Genomic DNA, 17,443 nt, shown 5'->3' on the forward strand with positions numbered 1-17,443 from the left:
ATATTACTTTAGTGACGAGTTACTTACATTTTAGACACAATATTGCCAGTTACTTTGGTAACTGAAAAAACATTGGGTTTCCGTACAACACGAACATAGCAGTTTTTGAATGAATCAAAGATTGAAGTGAATGATTCAATGGCTCACTCATACTGGTTTCATTCTCAAATGAACCGAACGAATTAATGACCTGTGATGCAACCGCAACCAACAGAGTCAGTGAATAATTCCCATCTCTAAAGCACAGCTTGTCCATCCGTCTTGTAACAAGAAAACAGACAATTGGAGTAATGTAAACAGTGAAATGCCCCAGTGACTTTGGACTACTGGAAAACAGTTGGAGCACTTGACAAAAAAGGAAATTATTAAAATATTGTGCCATTTTTATTTTGTGTAAAAATCACACAGCTGCTAGTTCATTCTGCAGAGACACATCCATGCAGTTAAACATTTATGATCCCACAGCCATTATATGAGCAATTAAATAGAATATTTGCTGTTAGTCAGCAATTAATGCAAATTTACATACGAGATCAAAAGGTGTGTATCATACAATATACAACATACCCCTGACACAGTAAATCAGCCTGAACAGCAGGGAGAAAAGGCTCACCTTGATTTAACATAGGGGACACATTACTGTGAAAACCTGCACACCAGGAAGTAAGGCTTTAAGGATGAGTAAAAGAAAAAGACAGACGTCAGTCAAAATGAATGAATGAGAGACATGGCGCAAATCTATGTAACAACACAAACGTCACACTAATTCAGACGTTACAGATACAAATCAAGTGGTTCATTGTTAAGAGCCGTTTTATACAAAATGAGATTGTGAATGACATGCAAAAACAGCGACGAGAAAAGACAAATGAAAGCCGAAGGGGAGAAAGTGCAGTCATTGTTTCAGGTCTCACAATTACGTACTAATGATGTCACAGAGTTTATGATGCAGATGATGTACCGTATGCGGTACAGCCAACATTTGAGACTGAGAGAGGAACATCTGCCATCCCGGGTGAAAGACTGTACAAGGTCGAACGGGTCGTTTTGTTATACCAAAACAGAGTGTGTTAAGAGAAGGAAATAAAACAGCCTTTGATGCCATTCATTTGTAACGGTTGTCCTCAAACTCACACTCATGCACACGAAACAAACACACACAATGTGCCGTCAATTGGTATGGCAAGGAAGAAATATTAAAGGGTTGGGAAGGCTGGGGAAAATAAGCTTCTGTTCCTTGTAAAAAGCAATCATACAACTACAAAACATTTGAAATACAGCACACAAGTTTTTTGGACCACTTTTTTGGCGTTTCTTTTGTATTTGTAGAGCTTGACAGCCCCAGAGCTCATTTACTTTCATCATTTGGAAAAAGATCAGCCAGGACATTCTTAAAAAAAAAAATTTAAAAGTCATACAGGTTTGCAATGACATTTTTGGATGAACTGTCCCTTTAACAAGTGCCTGTCAGAATCAGTTTACTGAAGCATACTTTTGAAATAATATGATCTCCCAAAAATCAGTTCTCCCCTTTTTAGGACCAGCACATGGCCTCATATGATTGTCTGAGCACACACGGGTGCCCTAACATGGAAGAACATGACAAGCTGCCTCGAGATTCTGGAGAACAGGAGGGGAAGAGGCTCCTTCATGTTAACCAGAATTACAGCCTCTTGCCGGCCATGACATCAGGCTCTTGCCTCACACACTAAACATAATGTCTGGGGTATTACATATACAACCACTCATACTTTCTGTTTCATCAAAGTGCCATAACGGATAATAATCTTGGGCCCCATCCCTCTGAATGGCTGTGCGAGACAGAACGGTCTGGAGGAAGCAGCGATTTTGTCTCATCTCACACAGTCAGCAGAGGAGTGGAGACGGGTGAAATGGACATCCTGCCAGAGGATCCAACAGACCACAAAAAAAAAAAAGGGGTAATCACTCTTTCATTACACACATTCAATCTCTAGCACGCGCACACTCCAGTTACAAATGCGAAAAAGGTCTAAGCTGTTCCAGTTGCACTTCAAGAGATATTCTTTCTTCTAGCAGGTCCTAAGAAGACAAAATTTGGGAAAGACGAATCGTCACACTTATGAACCGTATGTTTTATAAAACTGGTGGTCACATTCAAAACACGTCTCACAATACCTTCAACTGTTGCTGTAATTCACTGTTGAGTCTGGCTAAAACTGTATTCGTTTCTTTGTTTCTTCTAATGGAAGCCTGGATTGCCTTTTTATCCTTACCGATAGACCTGTTTTTATAAAAGGAAGCACACATTAGGATACAAGCAAACACTGCATCCAGAATTTATTATTGCATTTTATTTGTATTAATTGTTGTGAAAATATTGCTACAATAAAAATAAAACATTCAGTTTTCACCTTTCCCTGGTGGATTGACTGTTGAGCTTACCGTGGAATTGAGGGCTGGGTTGCTAGAACAGTGGCTATGACGTTAGACTTTTGCGGAAGGTCCTCCACATCAGGTCTGAGCTCATCTTCGGATTTCAGTCTTCGACGGACCGGTTTGGGAGGTGGGGCCAATGGAGTGGATACTTTGGCCTATGGATAACATACATTGAGGTATTATAAATGCTGAAGCAATATGCAATATAAAGACTGGTTGGTAGAGACTGGCTTACAGAGTTGGCAGTGGTTGCATTTCGTTCTTCTGCCTGAACATCGTTCTTTGCTGTTCTCATCGTCCCGGCAGCTTCTGCACATCTTTCTGCCTGTATTTATAAATATGCATAATATATAAACTACAGTTCAAAACAAAAGTCTGAAGTCAGTGAGATATTAGCATTAATACTTTTATTCAGCAAGGATGCATTAAATGGATCAAAAGTGAAAAAAAAACTGAAATATTTCAAATAAATGCTGTTCTTTGATGACCTTTCTATTTATAAAAAAAATCATGAAAAAAATATTATATTTTCCACAAAAAGAAAATACAAGATAGAAGAAAAGATATTAGAAAACACAACTGTTTTCAATATTGATGATAATAAGAAATGTTTCACCAAATCAGCATATTATCCTGAGGACACTAAAGTAGTGTTGTCAAAAGTACCGACAGTCGGTAATGAAATTTAAACCGTAATGCTTTGAGCGCTGTTGAGCGGAATCATAAACACCTCTGATTGGCCATTGTGTTCACGTGCTCATCGGATATGTCTGTGATTGGCTACAATGATCAATGCACGGGAGCGTTTGAGAGCACACTCAGAAAGTGTTTGAACGTTTTTTTTTTTTTTAATGGGAGCGGGAGCTTTTGAAAGCACAAACAGCCTTCTATCAGCGGACCAGTCCGCCTATAGACGCCTGCTTTCAAACGATCCAGTGTGTATACAAGCGCTCGGTGAAGATGTATATTTGATGTATATCTACAATATGTTTTTGAAGCGCTGATCATTGTAGCCAATCACAGACATATTTGAGGAGCGTGTGAGCACAATGGGCAATCAGAGGTGTTTACAATTCCGCTCAAAGCGTCAAATTTTTTCAATTTCAGTACCGACTTGGTACCGATTCCAAAGTCGGTACTTTTGACAACACTAGACTGAAGACTGGAGTAATGATGCTGAATAATTACATTTTAAAATAAAAAACAGGTATTTTAAATTGTAATAATATTTCACAATATTACTGTTTTAACTGTATTTTTGATCAAATTAAAGCAGGTGTAGTGAGCATAAGAGACTTCTTTAAAAAACAATAAAAAATAAAAAAAACTTTCTGACCTCAAACTTTGTTTGTTTCTTTATAAGAAATGTATTGTTTAATACATATTTGTTGCAAACAATTCATTTCTGCATATCTTTACACAGAATTTTTTTTTTTTTTCTTCATAACCAGTCATTAACGTAACATATGGTTCCATTTGTACCTGTCCACTATCAGATGGGTTCTCTCCATCATCTTCCGGCTGGTCCACAGCAAAAGCCTGGAACTGGCTGAAGTCAGCAAAGTTGGGCTGTTCTGGCATCTGATGGGGTGACGTGCTGGTATGTGCTGGAAGACCATCTCCCTCTACTGAACGGTGACCATGCGGCACTGATGTCTGGGGATTTGAGAATTAGATATTGCATTACTCTTTTAAAGAAAGCGAAATAGATATCTAATTGTCTGAAAGCAGTTTATACAGCATTGCTAACCACTGGGCTGTACCTGTGTGGGCAGTGGTCTCGGAGGCACTGCGGGGGGGAAGGCCACTACACCTGGCTGCTGCGAACCTGCTGGAGAAGTTATTACAAAAGACAACTTCAGCTTTTACTAACCGTACCCCAAAAAACAGGAAGCTATGAGTTACTTAATAACTGTTTGTGTGCATGTATACCTGCAGGGACAGCAGCAAAGTTTCTGTTCATGTCTAGAGAGGAGGACCGTGAGTGAGAGGCGTGGGGGCGGGGCGGAGGTGGGGGCGGAGCCACAACCTTCAGTCCTTCCGGAGAGGTGCCAGAGTGAGACCTGTAAAAGTATGAGCTGTTAGTACTTTTTTGGCTGGCAAAACTCACATCTAAAGCACTAAATCATTTCCAAATCTAATCCATGTTAATCTGAGTTTTTCTTTAAGCCATGCCAACACAAACACTAAAATGGACACAGATCAAAGTGAGTCTGAATTTGGTGCCACAACAAGAAGTAAAGTACCTTTGTCTGTTCACAGCACTGGAAATGGGCTCTTGATCAGATGTAAATGAATCTGAGCTGCTATAGCCATCTCCTGAAGAAAGTAAGAGTAATGGTTTCGAATGAATTACATAAGAAGATCAGCCAATTAAATGCTTGAATAGTCCAGATGTACTTACCAACAGTGGTACCAGGAAACTTTATAGATACTGCTAGCTTGGTCTCGTCAGAAAGTTCTGGTGGTTTCGCCATTAACGGACTAGTTGGATGTGTGTGATCTGTTAAAACAAGAGTAAATAATTACATTTGTTTAATAACCAAATGATTACAGATTTCCATTTTGTAACTACAGTACAGTTCAAATTTTGTGTTAAGAAAGATTTTTTTAAAGCAATTAAGGTAACACTTTACGTTTCAATAGTTAACTACATTATTTAACAAACTAATAATGAAGTGAACTTCTACAGCATTTATTATTAATTGTTAATTTCAACATTTACTAATAATTATTAAAATAAAAAAGTTGTATTTATCAACATGAGTTAATGCACTGTAAATGAATATGAACAAAGCTGTATTTAACTAAAATTAACAAAGATTAACAAATACAGTAACAAATGTGTTGCTCATGGTTAGTACCTAACCTAACGACTGAATCAGTCCACTACACAACACACTTAACGATTAGTGAGTCACGACGGGACATTCTGCCAATCTCAACTGTGCGAGATCTTGTACCAAACCAAACATGGATGTCAACAGACAGCTGCTGCTACTTATTTGCAGTGCAATTTGTGCAGAAAAAAATGGAAAAACCCTGCAGACAACACTGGTGTTTTTATTTATGAAACGTTAAACAAAACTTGGATTAAAAAAGTCCTGTTTCTCTTTCACGTCGTCTTTTGCCATTATCGCCTATAGACACGTTTCATTATGTATTTCCTGATTGTTATTCTCAAATCAGGATTTAAAACCGAATTGGTTCTGAGCAAAAACGCTGGGCTATTTTTCCATTCAAATTCCAGAGTTAAAAGTTACCGTTACAACAACATATAAAATACTGCTTTATTTATTCAGAAACAGAAGTCATTTAAAATGTTATTTCTACATTTTAATTCGGTCAGTCAACAGTAAATGTACAACGTTCCCAAAACTTTTTAATGGGACATTTGACAGAAGAGCTGCAGAGATAATCAAGGAACTGTATCTTCTCATCATATTTTCTCGAATATATTAGATATAATTAAAGTGTTTATATAAATTATTTAATTTACAAATGTCATGTTTGTGATTTGTTTTATTCATTAGACTATTTAAATTAGTACATATTCAGAAACAAGTGCAGTTACAATAGCCTACATAAGGTACCATTTAATTTTTTTCTGTTTAACTTTTATTAGATTCTACTTTTATTAGACAGCTACTTATTATTTTGAAAATGAGAGAACTCACAGCTTATTCTGAATTTTTACAGAAAAGAGTTTCACTTTTTTTTTTTTTATCCACAGAACAAAATGAATAGCCTAAAAACAATTAACTTACAACGTTAACTTATGTTTTTTTTATTATTATTTCATAAGTCGTCGTTGACAAAATGACAACAATTTGTTAGGGGATGTATCTCCACAGCATAGTCGCCGGCGTCAGTCACAATTATTAAACGTGATTACGACTGGCAAACAGCTGGTTCCTAAGACTAGAATTTTTAGACTGCACACCACATGACTTTAAACAACGACTGAGCGCAACTGGAACAAACTCTATTTGTTTGAGCATAATCAAAGTCGTAACAACCAAATTACATTCATAATCAGCCTGGCATTTGTGTAGTGGATGGTTGCTAGGGCGTTGACGAGGTGTTCTGGTGTTTTAGTGCGTTTTTATGTGGTTTCTAAGTGGTTGCTTGTTAAGGTCAAAAAAGCCCAATCCTAAGTCATATGGAAGTGATATGGAAGATTTGGATTTTGGTTCTTTCTTCAATGCAGGCCAATGAGATTTTTTAATCCGCCAAGTGAAAATTCATTCTAAACGTCTAACCAAAAGTATGAGCAATAGAAATAGTGATTAAGATAAGAGAATACACCAAAAATAATTGAGAACAAAACATAATTTTTTTACAAAAGTGCCTATTGAATTTGCATTGTAAATGGACGCACCACTTCCAGTTCTCTTGAGCTCCATCTCTTGCATATGGATCTTGCTGGGTGTCATACGAATGGGCACAGGGTGGACTATTGCTGTATCCTAAAAAGAAACAAGCACAACTGCTGCAGTCGTAAAACTACAATTGTGTTCCGTTCAACTTCATGAAGATTTGTCATCTCAGTCGTAAAGAACAACGAATAGTTAAGAACCTGGCACTGAGTAACTAAATCACTGAATCACATCAAAAGACTTCAAGAACAACACTCTCAAAGGACAGCCAGCCAGAGTAATCACTTGGATTACATGATACAGTATGAAAGAAAGAGCATGAAAGAATTATCTGTAAGCTCAGCAAGCAAAAGAAAAAAACAAACAAAAACGAATAATTTGATGATGGCACTGTGGCTGTGAATTTATCCTGAGGACATGCGCTCTCAGAGAGAATTTACAGAGTACTGGGTTAATGAATATCATTAATCATGAAAGAGCACTGAGTGATTGACTTACAGGGTCAGCTGGTGCAATGTTAGAATCAAATTGGGTCAGAGTTTGTGAGCTTGAGGAGCGTTCGCTAAAAGTCTCCCACTGCTGGAGAGACAGAGCAGAAACATGTCAGCAAGGTGGAGCCACTCCACTCCTCACACAAGCAAACAGAGACCATAATACAACAACAGTATGCCCTCTGACTGTTAGGAGAAACCCGTGATTTGTCTTGCATTGTACTGTAGTATATTCTCTGGTGTCAACAGAGGAACAATTAAACAACTGTTGAGTGGGAGGGAGAATGACACATTTTATTTCCTTATTACAATGATCAGTTTGGTAGAAAAAGGTAGCCGTCGTCAAAAGAGAACCCCCAATAATTATATCCAGTAGATTAAAGGTGAAGTGTGTAATTTCCACGGCACTTGCATTTTCAAATGGAATTGCAAAACAAATGACTATTCAAACAGGCTTTCTGAACACTCTTCCTGTCTGGCATTGTTCGGCGAAACAGATAGTCCTGCCCTAAACTCCACTGCCACTGGTTGACCCAATACTGCTGTGTAAGACCAGTCGGGATGCTCAAACAAATATTTTGAAAGCCCCACAGAGCCACAGTTTTACACTTTCTTTTAGAAATCAACCTATAAATCTCTTAACAGTTATTATAATATCCCAATAAAAATCACACACTTCACCTTCAAAAAGAACTGAAAGATGGCATAAAAATCAAAACAGACCCTATTGACTATTTTCTTAAAGGGATGGTTCACCCAAAAATGAAAATTCTGTCATAATTTACTTACCCTCAAGTTGTTATAAACCTGTATGAATTTCTTTCTTCTGCTGAACAGAAAAGATGATATTTTGAAGAATGTCAGTAATCAGTTTATGGTCCCCATTGACGTCCATAGTATTATTATTTTTCATACTATGGAAGTCAATGGGGTCCATCAATTGTTTGGTTACCCATATTCTTCAAGATATCTTCTTTTGTGTTCAGAAGAAGAAAGAAACTCATACAGGTTTGGAACAACTTGAGGGCGAGTAAATGATGGAAGAATTTTCATTTTTGGGTGAACCAGTTATTCTAGTACTTCTCATATTTATGACTTTTTATATCATAATTATGATGCAGTATCTCAAAATGTCCCTTTTTTATGTCAATTATTTACCAAAGCTTGTTTTTTTTTAAATGGGCTTTCATAGAATTGGGTTTATTTTCATCATCTTCAATCAAAATGTAATAACCTACTCTACTTTCATACAGCTTTATGCTGACCTAAACCTTGAAAAATAATGGCAACAACTAAATTATAGCCCATTGTCTTAGTTTAAAGTGCCCCCAATCCAATCAAATTCTGCCATTGTTCCCCACTGAATATTTTGTTTTACTTGGAAATTTTTCACATTACGGAGTATTCTAGGAGGTTTATCTAAAACTAAAAAGATTTATTTTAAAAATGTGACTTCAGGTCAGCAGTTTTGACTACAAGGACAACACATTCACAACATCACAGTGAAGCATTTACTGTCACAACAATTCTCATGTGAGTGTTACATGTGATGAGATGAAAGTGTGCTTCACTAGCACCTCTTTCTTCCAAGCAGAAGTGTATTAGTTTTATTTTCCCATAAAAGACAAATGCAGATAGAAATACAAATATCAGTGACAGAGCTAAGGTACATAGAGTACTCCACAGTCCAAACCTCATTGTTCTGGTTGAGCTCAGGCCAGTTCTGGTTCAGGGAAGGCATGGAAGGAGACTTATTTGGAGTGACTTCCACAGGTGAAGCAGAGAAGCTAACCTCAGTAGCAGGTTCTGGAACTCCTGTAACATACATACAGACAATAAAAACTTTATGCAGACAACTGATAGTCATTCAGCATAATAATAGAACAAGCAGAACAATAATTTGCATCTAAAACAGCAAACTTCACAAGGACTCCCAGGGGTCCCAAGGGCATATTCTATGCTCCATTTTAATATGCGAATCTGTTGCTAAGAGACAGGCTCACATCCTGTGAAGCTTTTATTGGAATACTGGAATTAGAAGCAAGTTTGTTCTCTATCCACAATGAAAGTAAAATGCCGGGAAGTGACAAAACCACAATAATTGTAACATATTTTTGGTTTAATATGCAGATTTTGGACCAATTACATTAGACTTAATTTAAAATCACTTTAAACTGTGTCTATGTAAAAGAAAAGAGAGTATATGACAACCCACACAACAAATGAACATTCAACTAAAAGGTTTCTGAAATGTTTTTGAAATAAGTCTCTTATGGCCACTTAAGCTGCATTTATTTATTTATTTACAGAAAAAAAAAAACCAATATGGTGAAATATTATATACTTAGGCGACCTTGAGTGTCCAGAAAGGCGCCAAATAAGTAAAATGTATTATTATTATTATAAAAAATCCTGTGATGGCAAAGCTTTTCAGCAGCCATTCAAGCGTCACATGATCCTTCAGAAATCATATGCTGATTTCTGATAATCTAATATGCTGATTTAATGTTCAAGTAACATTTCTTATTATCATCAATGCTGAAAACAGTTGAGCTGTTCAATGTTTTTGTGGAAACCGTGATTTTTTTTATGAATAACAAGATCAAAAGAACAGCATTTATTTGAAATATTTTTTTTTGTAAAGTCTTTACTGTCACTTTGAATAAATGTAACATGCCCATGCTTTAAAAATAAAAAAATAAATCAGTGAAATGTTATAAAATAAGGGCTCCACATAGCCCAATTTTGAAGCGGTGTTTAGCGTGAGGCTTTTCTGCTTACCTGCTGAGTCATCCAAGTCAATAAGCTTTGGCATTAGGCTCTCGGGGAGCTTTTCAGGAAGGTCATAACCATTTTTCCTAGCGACTACGAGATGAAATGCAGCACAAAACTCATCCAGGGTCAGTGCACCATCTTTATCAAAATCTGATAGCTCCCTGCAAGGTGAAGCAGGTCAGTCAGTCAATACAGATAAGATGAATATTTTAAGGTACAAAGAAGCAGATGGCAGGGACAACTTCCTTTTTCAAAGACAGGACATGAACAAATCGAATGCAAATGACTAGGATTATCAACATATGCAGTTTTCGAGTAGGCTAATGTCCTTGGATACACATCTGTTTAAAGGGATCGTTCACCCAAAAATGAAAAATTTGTCATTTACTCACACTCATGTTGTTTCAAACCTGAATGAGTTTCTTTCTTCTGTTGAACACAAAAGAAGATATTTTAAAGAATGTTGGTAATCAAACAGTTGATGGTAGCAACTATGGAAGTCGATGGCTACCGTTAACTGTCTAGTTACCAAAATTCATCAAAATATCTTCTTTTGTGTTCAACAGAAGAAAGAAACTCATACAGGTTTGAAACAACATGAGGGTGAGTAAGTGATGACACACTTATTGGGTGAACTATCCCTTTAAGGCAATCCAAGGTCATCCAAAATAAACAAAGAGAGACAATGTAACCCTTCAATGTAAAACTACTTACCAAATGTGAGACAGTTCTAGAATAGGCAGTTTCGACTTCGTAAAGAATTCCTTCGCGGCAGAGCCTGAACAACAGAGGACGGATGCATTTTTAGGTTGGTAAGTTCAGCAGATAGGCAGTTACTGTTCAAAATGAGGTCTCAATTACCAGGGATTAAACCAGTGAGATCTGCCTGAATGGTCTTAAACTGGTTTATGTAATACTGTCTTTGCTCATCTGTGATTTTCCAGGGGTCATCGTAACCGCTGGTCTGTCTTTGGATTTCATTTGTGATCATTGCAGACATCACAGTCCTTCCTGTTGTGCTCTCCGGCTGGAAAAGAAGAGGGAAAAAATAAAAATTAGAATTTGTAAAGTACTCGTATATGTGACCTACAGTTTAAAAGTTTGGGGTTGGTAAGATTTTTTTAAACAACTGCTCAGCTACCACCTTTTTAAATTCCTTGTATTACTGGTAATTTGCTGGACATGCATCCACTTGGGCTTTGGCAAATATTTAATATAGTCTACTTTTGTGCTGCCGTGCACACAAAATTAAACATCTGTTCTGCCACAGAAGCCTTGGTTCCAGCAGGCTATTGGTGACAGACTTCATTGTATACATAAATGTATACATGGAGGCCTGCACTCTTTTACCTGAGCTGAGGGGGGATGCATTGGAAGTGTGCTGGAGGGAGGGGTGTCTGTAAAGCTGACCCAAGTTTCTTGGACAGGAGGGGGTGAATGGGCGGACCACATCCCGTCACCTGTTACTGGTCCTTAAACAAGACACAGATAAGGGAAAGATAAAAAAAATAATAATAATTGGACTGACTCAATTAAACATCAACATTTAGTAAGAATCTAGTACATCTTGTGACCTTTAATATCAAACCAGTATAACAAACTGATCTTTAAAGTTAGATTTGCCAAGGACTTGCTCAGGTACACAGAAATAAGAGCAACACTTTATAATAACTTTTTTTTAATAGATAATTACCACATCAATATTAAATATTATATTACAATATTTAAATAAATCTATAATATAATTTGTTAATGTTGCCAAGGAAGGTTATTCTGTTTCCAAAATAATAAATTATGCCATTATTAAACAGAATACCTGGCTGTGCTTCTCTAAAAGGTGGCCAAACAACTCCTGGCACTGAGGGCTGTCTTTCCACGTTTCCACCGCTGGCCTGGCGTTTGTGCTTCCTCCAGGCATGGGGTGAAGTGGGAGGGGACTGGTGCGGCGACACTACAGGAGATGTGGTGTCCGGCTGGAGCCAGAGATAAACAAAATTAATTACTTAGTAATTCTTTTGGCCAAACAGATGGCCTCAGAACAGAAGATACATAGTGGAGCTAACAAGTAGTCATGTAAAAGATCTGAGACAGGACATACAGTACAGGACATATAGAAACTCCATGAAGCAGCCAGGAGTTAATTGCCATGGCACAGTTCACTGATCGTCCCTTTGTGGGGTTCAAACTTGCAACTCTTCACCTCTTAAAACTTCCTGTTTTATCTTGTGCCATTTTTTGCTTTCAGCATCAAAGATACATTCATGACAAAAAAATAAATACAATAAAACAATAATAATAAAAAAAAAAAAACTTTTTCTATTTAAATAATATTTTTGGTTTTCATAACGGGCTATATATACAATTATTTAATTAGATATTTAAAAAAAAAAAAATTTAAATAATGACATCTGGCCTTATACGTATAGCCTCAAGTAGCCCCATTTTAATAGACCCTCAAATTAATAGACATTGTTTTAGTTTTCAAGTTAATGAACAGTCAATATTGTTGTCCTATTAATATTAACAACATAAGACAATGACAGATCTAGCTGACTACATTCACCCTGAAAGGCCTAAAGAACAGATTTTTTTTCTTCTTCATATTTTGACATATTTAATGATAGTACGTGGGATATATGCTGTAGTACCTGAGGATCAACAGTGGGCACACAGGGCTGAATCATCTCGTGCGCTGACACTTTTTTGGCTTGCACTCGGACTGGAGGTCTAGGGAAGTAGTGCCCCTGATTCTCTGCGTCTGCGAACATGACCGCGTGCCTCGTCTCCTGCTCGTTCTTGCCCATCACAAAGCGAGGGAGGGGCAGATCCCTGACTGCAAACACAAATCCACATTAGACTTTTACACAAAGAGACAGATTTAATACTCAGCTACTGTCAGCACTACTAAACTGTTTTTAGGTCGAAAGTTTTCATTACTAACTTTAAAATCAATGAAACAGAAATCAATAGAAACCAAGTTCATCCCAAGCATATCTAAACTCCAGGGCACTGTCAGCAATTTCCTGTTGACTGTGAATGTGTGTTCTTGCAGTATCTTCAAGGCTATGAGTCGGGTCTTATTTCCTGCTTATTTATACCACTGTCAGTATCTCATTCTTTTACAAGGTCTTGTGTCTAAACTTCCAAAATTCATGTAGAGCATTTGCACAGGGCTTCCTGTTTGGGACTGGGTATGTATGTGTGTGTGTGTGTGTGTGTGTGTGTGTGTGTGTGTGTGTGTGTGTGTGTGTGTAATGTATGTATGTATGTATGTGTATATATATATATATATATATATATATATATATATATATATATATATATATATATATGAAGAGTTCAGATGCAAAAGACTCTAAGTGCCATCTGAAATTTTCTTCTAGAATGATAATTTTTATGAAGCTTGTATATTTAAGTTCAGTCATTTCACTTAAATGGCTATGAAAATTACCTATTAATTGCAATTTAAGTGAAATTACTGAACTTAAATATACGAGCTTGATAAAAATTATCATTCTAGAAGAAAATTTCAGATGGCACTTAGAGGCTTTTGCATCTGAACTCTTCATATATATATATATATATATATATATATATATATATATATATATATAAATCTCATGATTTTTACTAAACTGTATGAATGGATCCGCATTCTGGCTTCCCAAATATTTTGGGAAACTTGCGCGTGCTGTAAGATTTGTGTGCGCACTCATCTGAAGCACGGAAAGCCATGTCTCAGACAGCGCACAAAGAATGAGTTCTCTTTTAAGTCTTGCGCTTGAACAGACAAATTCTCACAAAAATGATGTCCGACACACCCGGTTTGGCGAGTATCCTAGCAAACACAGCAGGTTATGTCTTAAGTGAACGTAAACAGTAGAGATAGAACGCATGCGTTCAGTATCAGTGTACTGGATCCGTGCATTATGTCTTAAAGTGACAGCAGCCTAATATTCTTGCAAGTGTTTTTAATGTTAATCAAACAACATAAGACAAGGAAAATCCTCACTGCTCTTGACTAAATAGCTTTTGTAACTTTAATAATGATTAATCTTCATTCACTGAAGATTATATGCAGTTATTTATTTACATTTGATTACTTTATTCAATTTCTGTACCTGAAGACTACTATTAGATCTGAAAAACTTACACCATTTATTTTATTTGTATCTTTGCTCTATTGTATTTATTTGTGCTGTTGCTTTTAGTTTGATTACTAGTTTTATTTGACAGCAGGCAAACAGTCATTTTTTTCCCTGAACATAGCACATACTGAACCGTACCGAAACCGTGACACCAAAACAGTGATAAAAACTAAACCATAAGCAATTTGAACAGTTACACCCCTAATAGAGAAAGAGAACAACCATGACAGACAACAAACCAACTGGAACATTTGCATTTGGCTTAAAGGCACAAACAGTTCACAGAAATATACAAATGCAACAGAAAGGAAGTATTTTTTATCCTCTAGTCTAATTCTTGTTATGTAATGGGGCAGCAAATGTCACATTGGATTCATCTGCAAAAAGAGTGTCTGCAATATTACACGGATGCGATAACTTCACATTAAAATAGTATTTTGATTTGGTGCATAGATACAGTACACACAAGCAGAAATAGCTATAAATAAGCTTTGTTGCTACTCACCACTGTTCAGGGTCTCCACACGCAGGGGCATTCCAGACTGGGCCAGAGCAATGAGCTTCAGTGCAATGTAGAACTGACTCCGACCGAAATGACCGAGACGTGTGGCTCCACAAAGTTCAGTAATCTAAGACAAAGGACACAAAACTTTCAATGAGATAAACTGACCTTAACATCTACACACACACAAAAAAAAGGTGAACATACAATAACATGACCAAAGGTGAATATAAGTTAATGAAGTAGCCTAAATGCACATACAAATACAATATACAGCAAAGCACTAAAAATAACTAGCTGAATAACTTTAATATTTTAATGACTACAGTTACTCCAGTCTTCAGTGTCACAAAAAAAAAAAAAATCATTCTAATACACTGCTTTGGAGCTCAAGAAAGAAAAGAAAAAATCTTATGATCAGTGTTGAAACAGTGGTGCCACTTCATATATAATGTGGAGACTGTAATACACTCAGGAGTCTTTGATGAATATAACGTTTAAAAGAACAGTAGTTGTTTGAAATAGAAATATTTTGTAACATTATAAATGTACTTACTGTGTTTCTTTTGATCAATTTAATTCATTCTTAAAGAATAACAGTATTAAATAGTTCTTTAAAATAAAAAAATATATATTACTGACCCCTAACTTTTGAACAGTAGTGTGTGTATGTTACAGGCCAGGCATAAAATGAAACACTTAAATTAATACATATGTAACAAGGGGTCTCTGCTCTCCATCTCTCTATCCGCCAAGGGTCCCTCAAATTAGAGAACAGTATGGCCAAGCATTCACCAATATAATAGCAGCCTACCTAATACAACTCACTTAAAACAAAAACCTAAAATATTTAATACACATTACTGTGCCTACTTGACTGATTAACAGTTTTCAATCTTAAATGCTAAATATTGATATAAAAATGAATGAAACATGAGAAATCAGAGCAACACCATATAACAAAACGCTGATATCTCACAAGTAAACCTTCGATGAAATGCCCTTCTGATCAATGAATCTGTTGCTCAGACAACATTAACAATATAACAATATGTAATTTTCACTAGCAACTCATGGACACACCCCTTCACGAAACTTTGGCCAAAGACCTAGAAGCAACTAGACTAAGAAGACCACAAGTTTTTGAAATTTTCATGCTCTTACAATCCCCAACCAACAGATGAGTGTTAGCTAATAAGCACCAAATGATGAAACAAAAACATCTCTATGACATTTCAAGAACCATCAACCATGTAAGGGGTCTCCCAAAAGAAGCTTGTCGAGCATATTATCGACAAGTTATGGACCAGCTGTAATACAGTTAATACGTTTGAGTGATGTCTAATTCCTTAAATAAAGGAAGGATCACACATTATGCATAACGACACCAAACCTTCTTGTTTGCTATTAATCCTATCAAGTGAGAAAAACACATTTCAAGAGTCATCAACCTTATGGATTTCCTGACATAAGCACAAAAATACAATTTATGCTTATATTAAAGAGGAAGCAGGCACAACTAATAAGTCTACAGACTTGCACAACAGGAAACAAAGTTGAACTCTCTACAGATGCATCACCAATTCATCTGTGCAACTCGTCAACAATGAGACTGATTCATCACTCCGGTCTAAATACTCTTGACATCGCCCATATGAGCCATTAGAGTCCTTGGCATGTCTGAGACGATGAACTCAAGTCATCAATTCGATTTACTTACGTGTATAAGCATAACAACACATATCTGCTGACTAATACACACACATCTGAATTAGATGCATACTCTACCTGAAGCACCACTTCGTTTGAGAGCTGGGCCGCCCGGAAGAGATCCAGAACTTTGCCATTGGAAGCCACTTTCTTGGTGTTATCGACATCACAGGAGAGGAAGAGTTCAGAGTAATATTTCTGCTCGACATCGCTCAGTGTTAAACTCTCCATCGTGGCAGCATCAAACCGCAGCTGGTGGCTTCACCTTATCAGGCCAGCGTCTTGCCTTTCGGTTTATGAGCGAGACAAAAAAAAAAACTAGCAAAACACAAGTAAGATCCTTCTATGAAATGGACGGACACGAAAGAGGATGCTTTGGGGTGCTTGCTGTTTTTATGTACCGTTAGTCGCTGTCTTTGCTCTTGTCTTTTGGCCCTCGCAAAGTCAACCAAACTAATAGAGCCTGGGACGTTAGAATTCAGCGGTAACAACGTCGAGACTGGGTTCCGCTGTTGCGCTGGCTCTTTAAGAGCTGGATATGGCCGTCGGTGGAAGAGTGGAGCTCGTGTAGCCGCTGAATGATGTTAGGAATAAAGTTTCGGGCTCTTCGGACTGCTTCCCTCTGCAGACAGCGCCGCCATTCCTGGACCCCGTGACGTCATGGCCCAGGCGCGGAGGACCCGGATGGAGTGTGGCGTCACAGATGTGCCGTCAGCTATCGTGTTTCAAAAATCTGCTGCTTCATATCAAAAAGCAAATTCGGCTAATCTAAACCATGTTTTACTTATTTTGTTTCTTAAATATATTGGGAATAAGTATAATGAAATCCTTAATCATAATTTATTATTATGATTTGACTTAATACATTTTCTATAATATCTTAAATTGAGACAAAATGTATTATTGTATCGTATTGTATTAAATCTGTAGGGGTGTATAAACATATTCCATTCCGTTTGTTGTTGTCTTTTTGTAGCAGATTTTAAAATAATTTTGCTTACAGACGAAGATATACTTTAT

General features: G+C 36.9%; 1 protein-coding gene across 5 annotated transcripts; it reads right to left on the reverse strand.

Annotated features, from left to right (window-relative positions):
* Positions 1–358: 358 nt before the first annotated feature.
* On the reverse strand, positions 359–17,122 carry reps1 (RALBP1 associated Eps domain containing 1). 5 transcript variants are annotated; one of them, XM_084432445.1, is made up of 20 exons: positions 16,502–17,100; positions 14,717–14,840; positions 12,712–12,896; positions 11,880–12,036; positions 11,414–11,535; positions 10,925–11,090; positions 10,778–10,841; positions 10,070–10,224; positions 8,982–9,103; positions 7,296–7,376; positions 6,800–6,887; positions 4,823–4,921; positions 4,665–4,737; positions 4,351–4,481; positions 4,182–4,249; positions 3,901–4,074; positions 2,654–2,743; positions 2,425–2,573; positions 2,158–2,263; positions 359–2,061 (listed from the first exon to the last, which is right to left on the reverse strand). In XM_084432445.1, the coding sequence occupies exons 1-20, from the start codon at positions 16,652–16,654 to the stop codon at positions 1,993–1,995; spliced, it is 2,376 nt and encodes a 791-aa protein (XP_084288571.1). In that variant the 5' UTR covers positions 16,655–17,100; the 3' UTR covers positions 359–1,992. The 5 variants fall into 5 exon arrangements, with proteins under 5 accessions (XP_084288571.1, XP_084288572.1, XP_084288573.1 ...); XM_084432446.1 differs by having other exon boundaries at positions 4,182–4,246; positions 16,502–17,085; XM_084432447.1 differs by having other exon boundaries at positions 11,474–11,535; positions 16,502–17,083.
* Between the last annotated feature and the right edge of the window lie 321 nt (positions 17,123–17,443).

Source organism: Rutilus rutilus (genome assembly GCF_951802725.1).
Source record: "Rutilus rutilus genome assembly, chromosome: 15".
NCBI classification, from domain to species: Eukaryota; Metazoa; Chordata; class Actinopteri; order Cypriniformes; family Leuciscidae; genus Rutilus; species Rutilus rutilus.

Bases quoted from the DNA above. Each gene is read 5' to 3' on its own strand.
- reps1 (XM_084432445.1), bottom strand. From the start codon at position 16,654: ATGGAGAGTTTAACACTGAGCGATGTCGAGCAGAAATATTACTCTGAA. The intron at 4,250-4,350 runs GTATACATGCAC...TAACTTCTCCAG, and splicing joins CTTTGCTGCTGTCCCTGCAG to CAGGTTCGCAGCAGCCAGGT. The intron at 2,744-3,900 runs GTACAAATGGAA...TTATAAATACAG, and splicing joins ACCCATCTGATAGTGGACAG to GCAGAAAGATGTGCAGAAGC.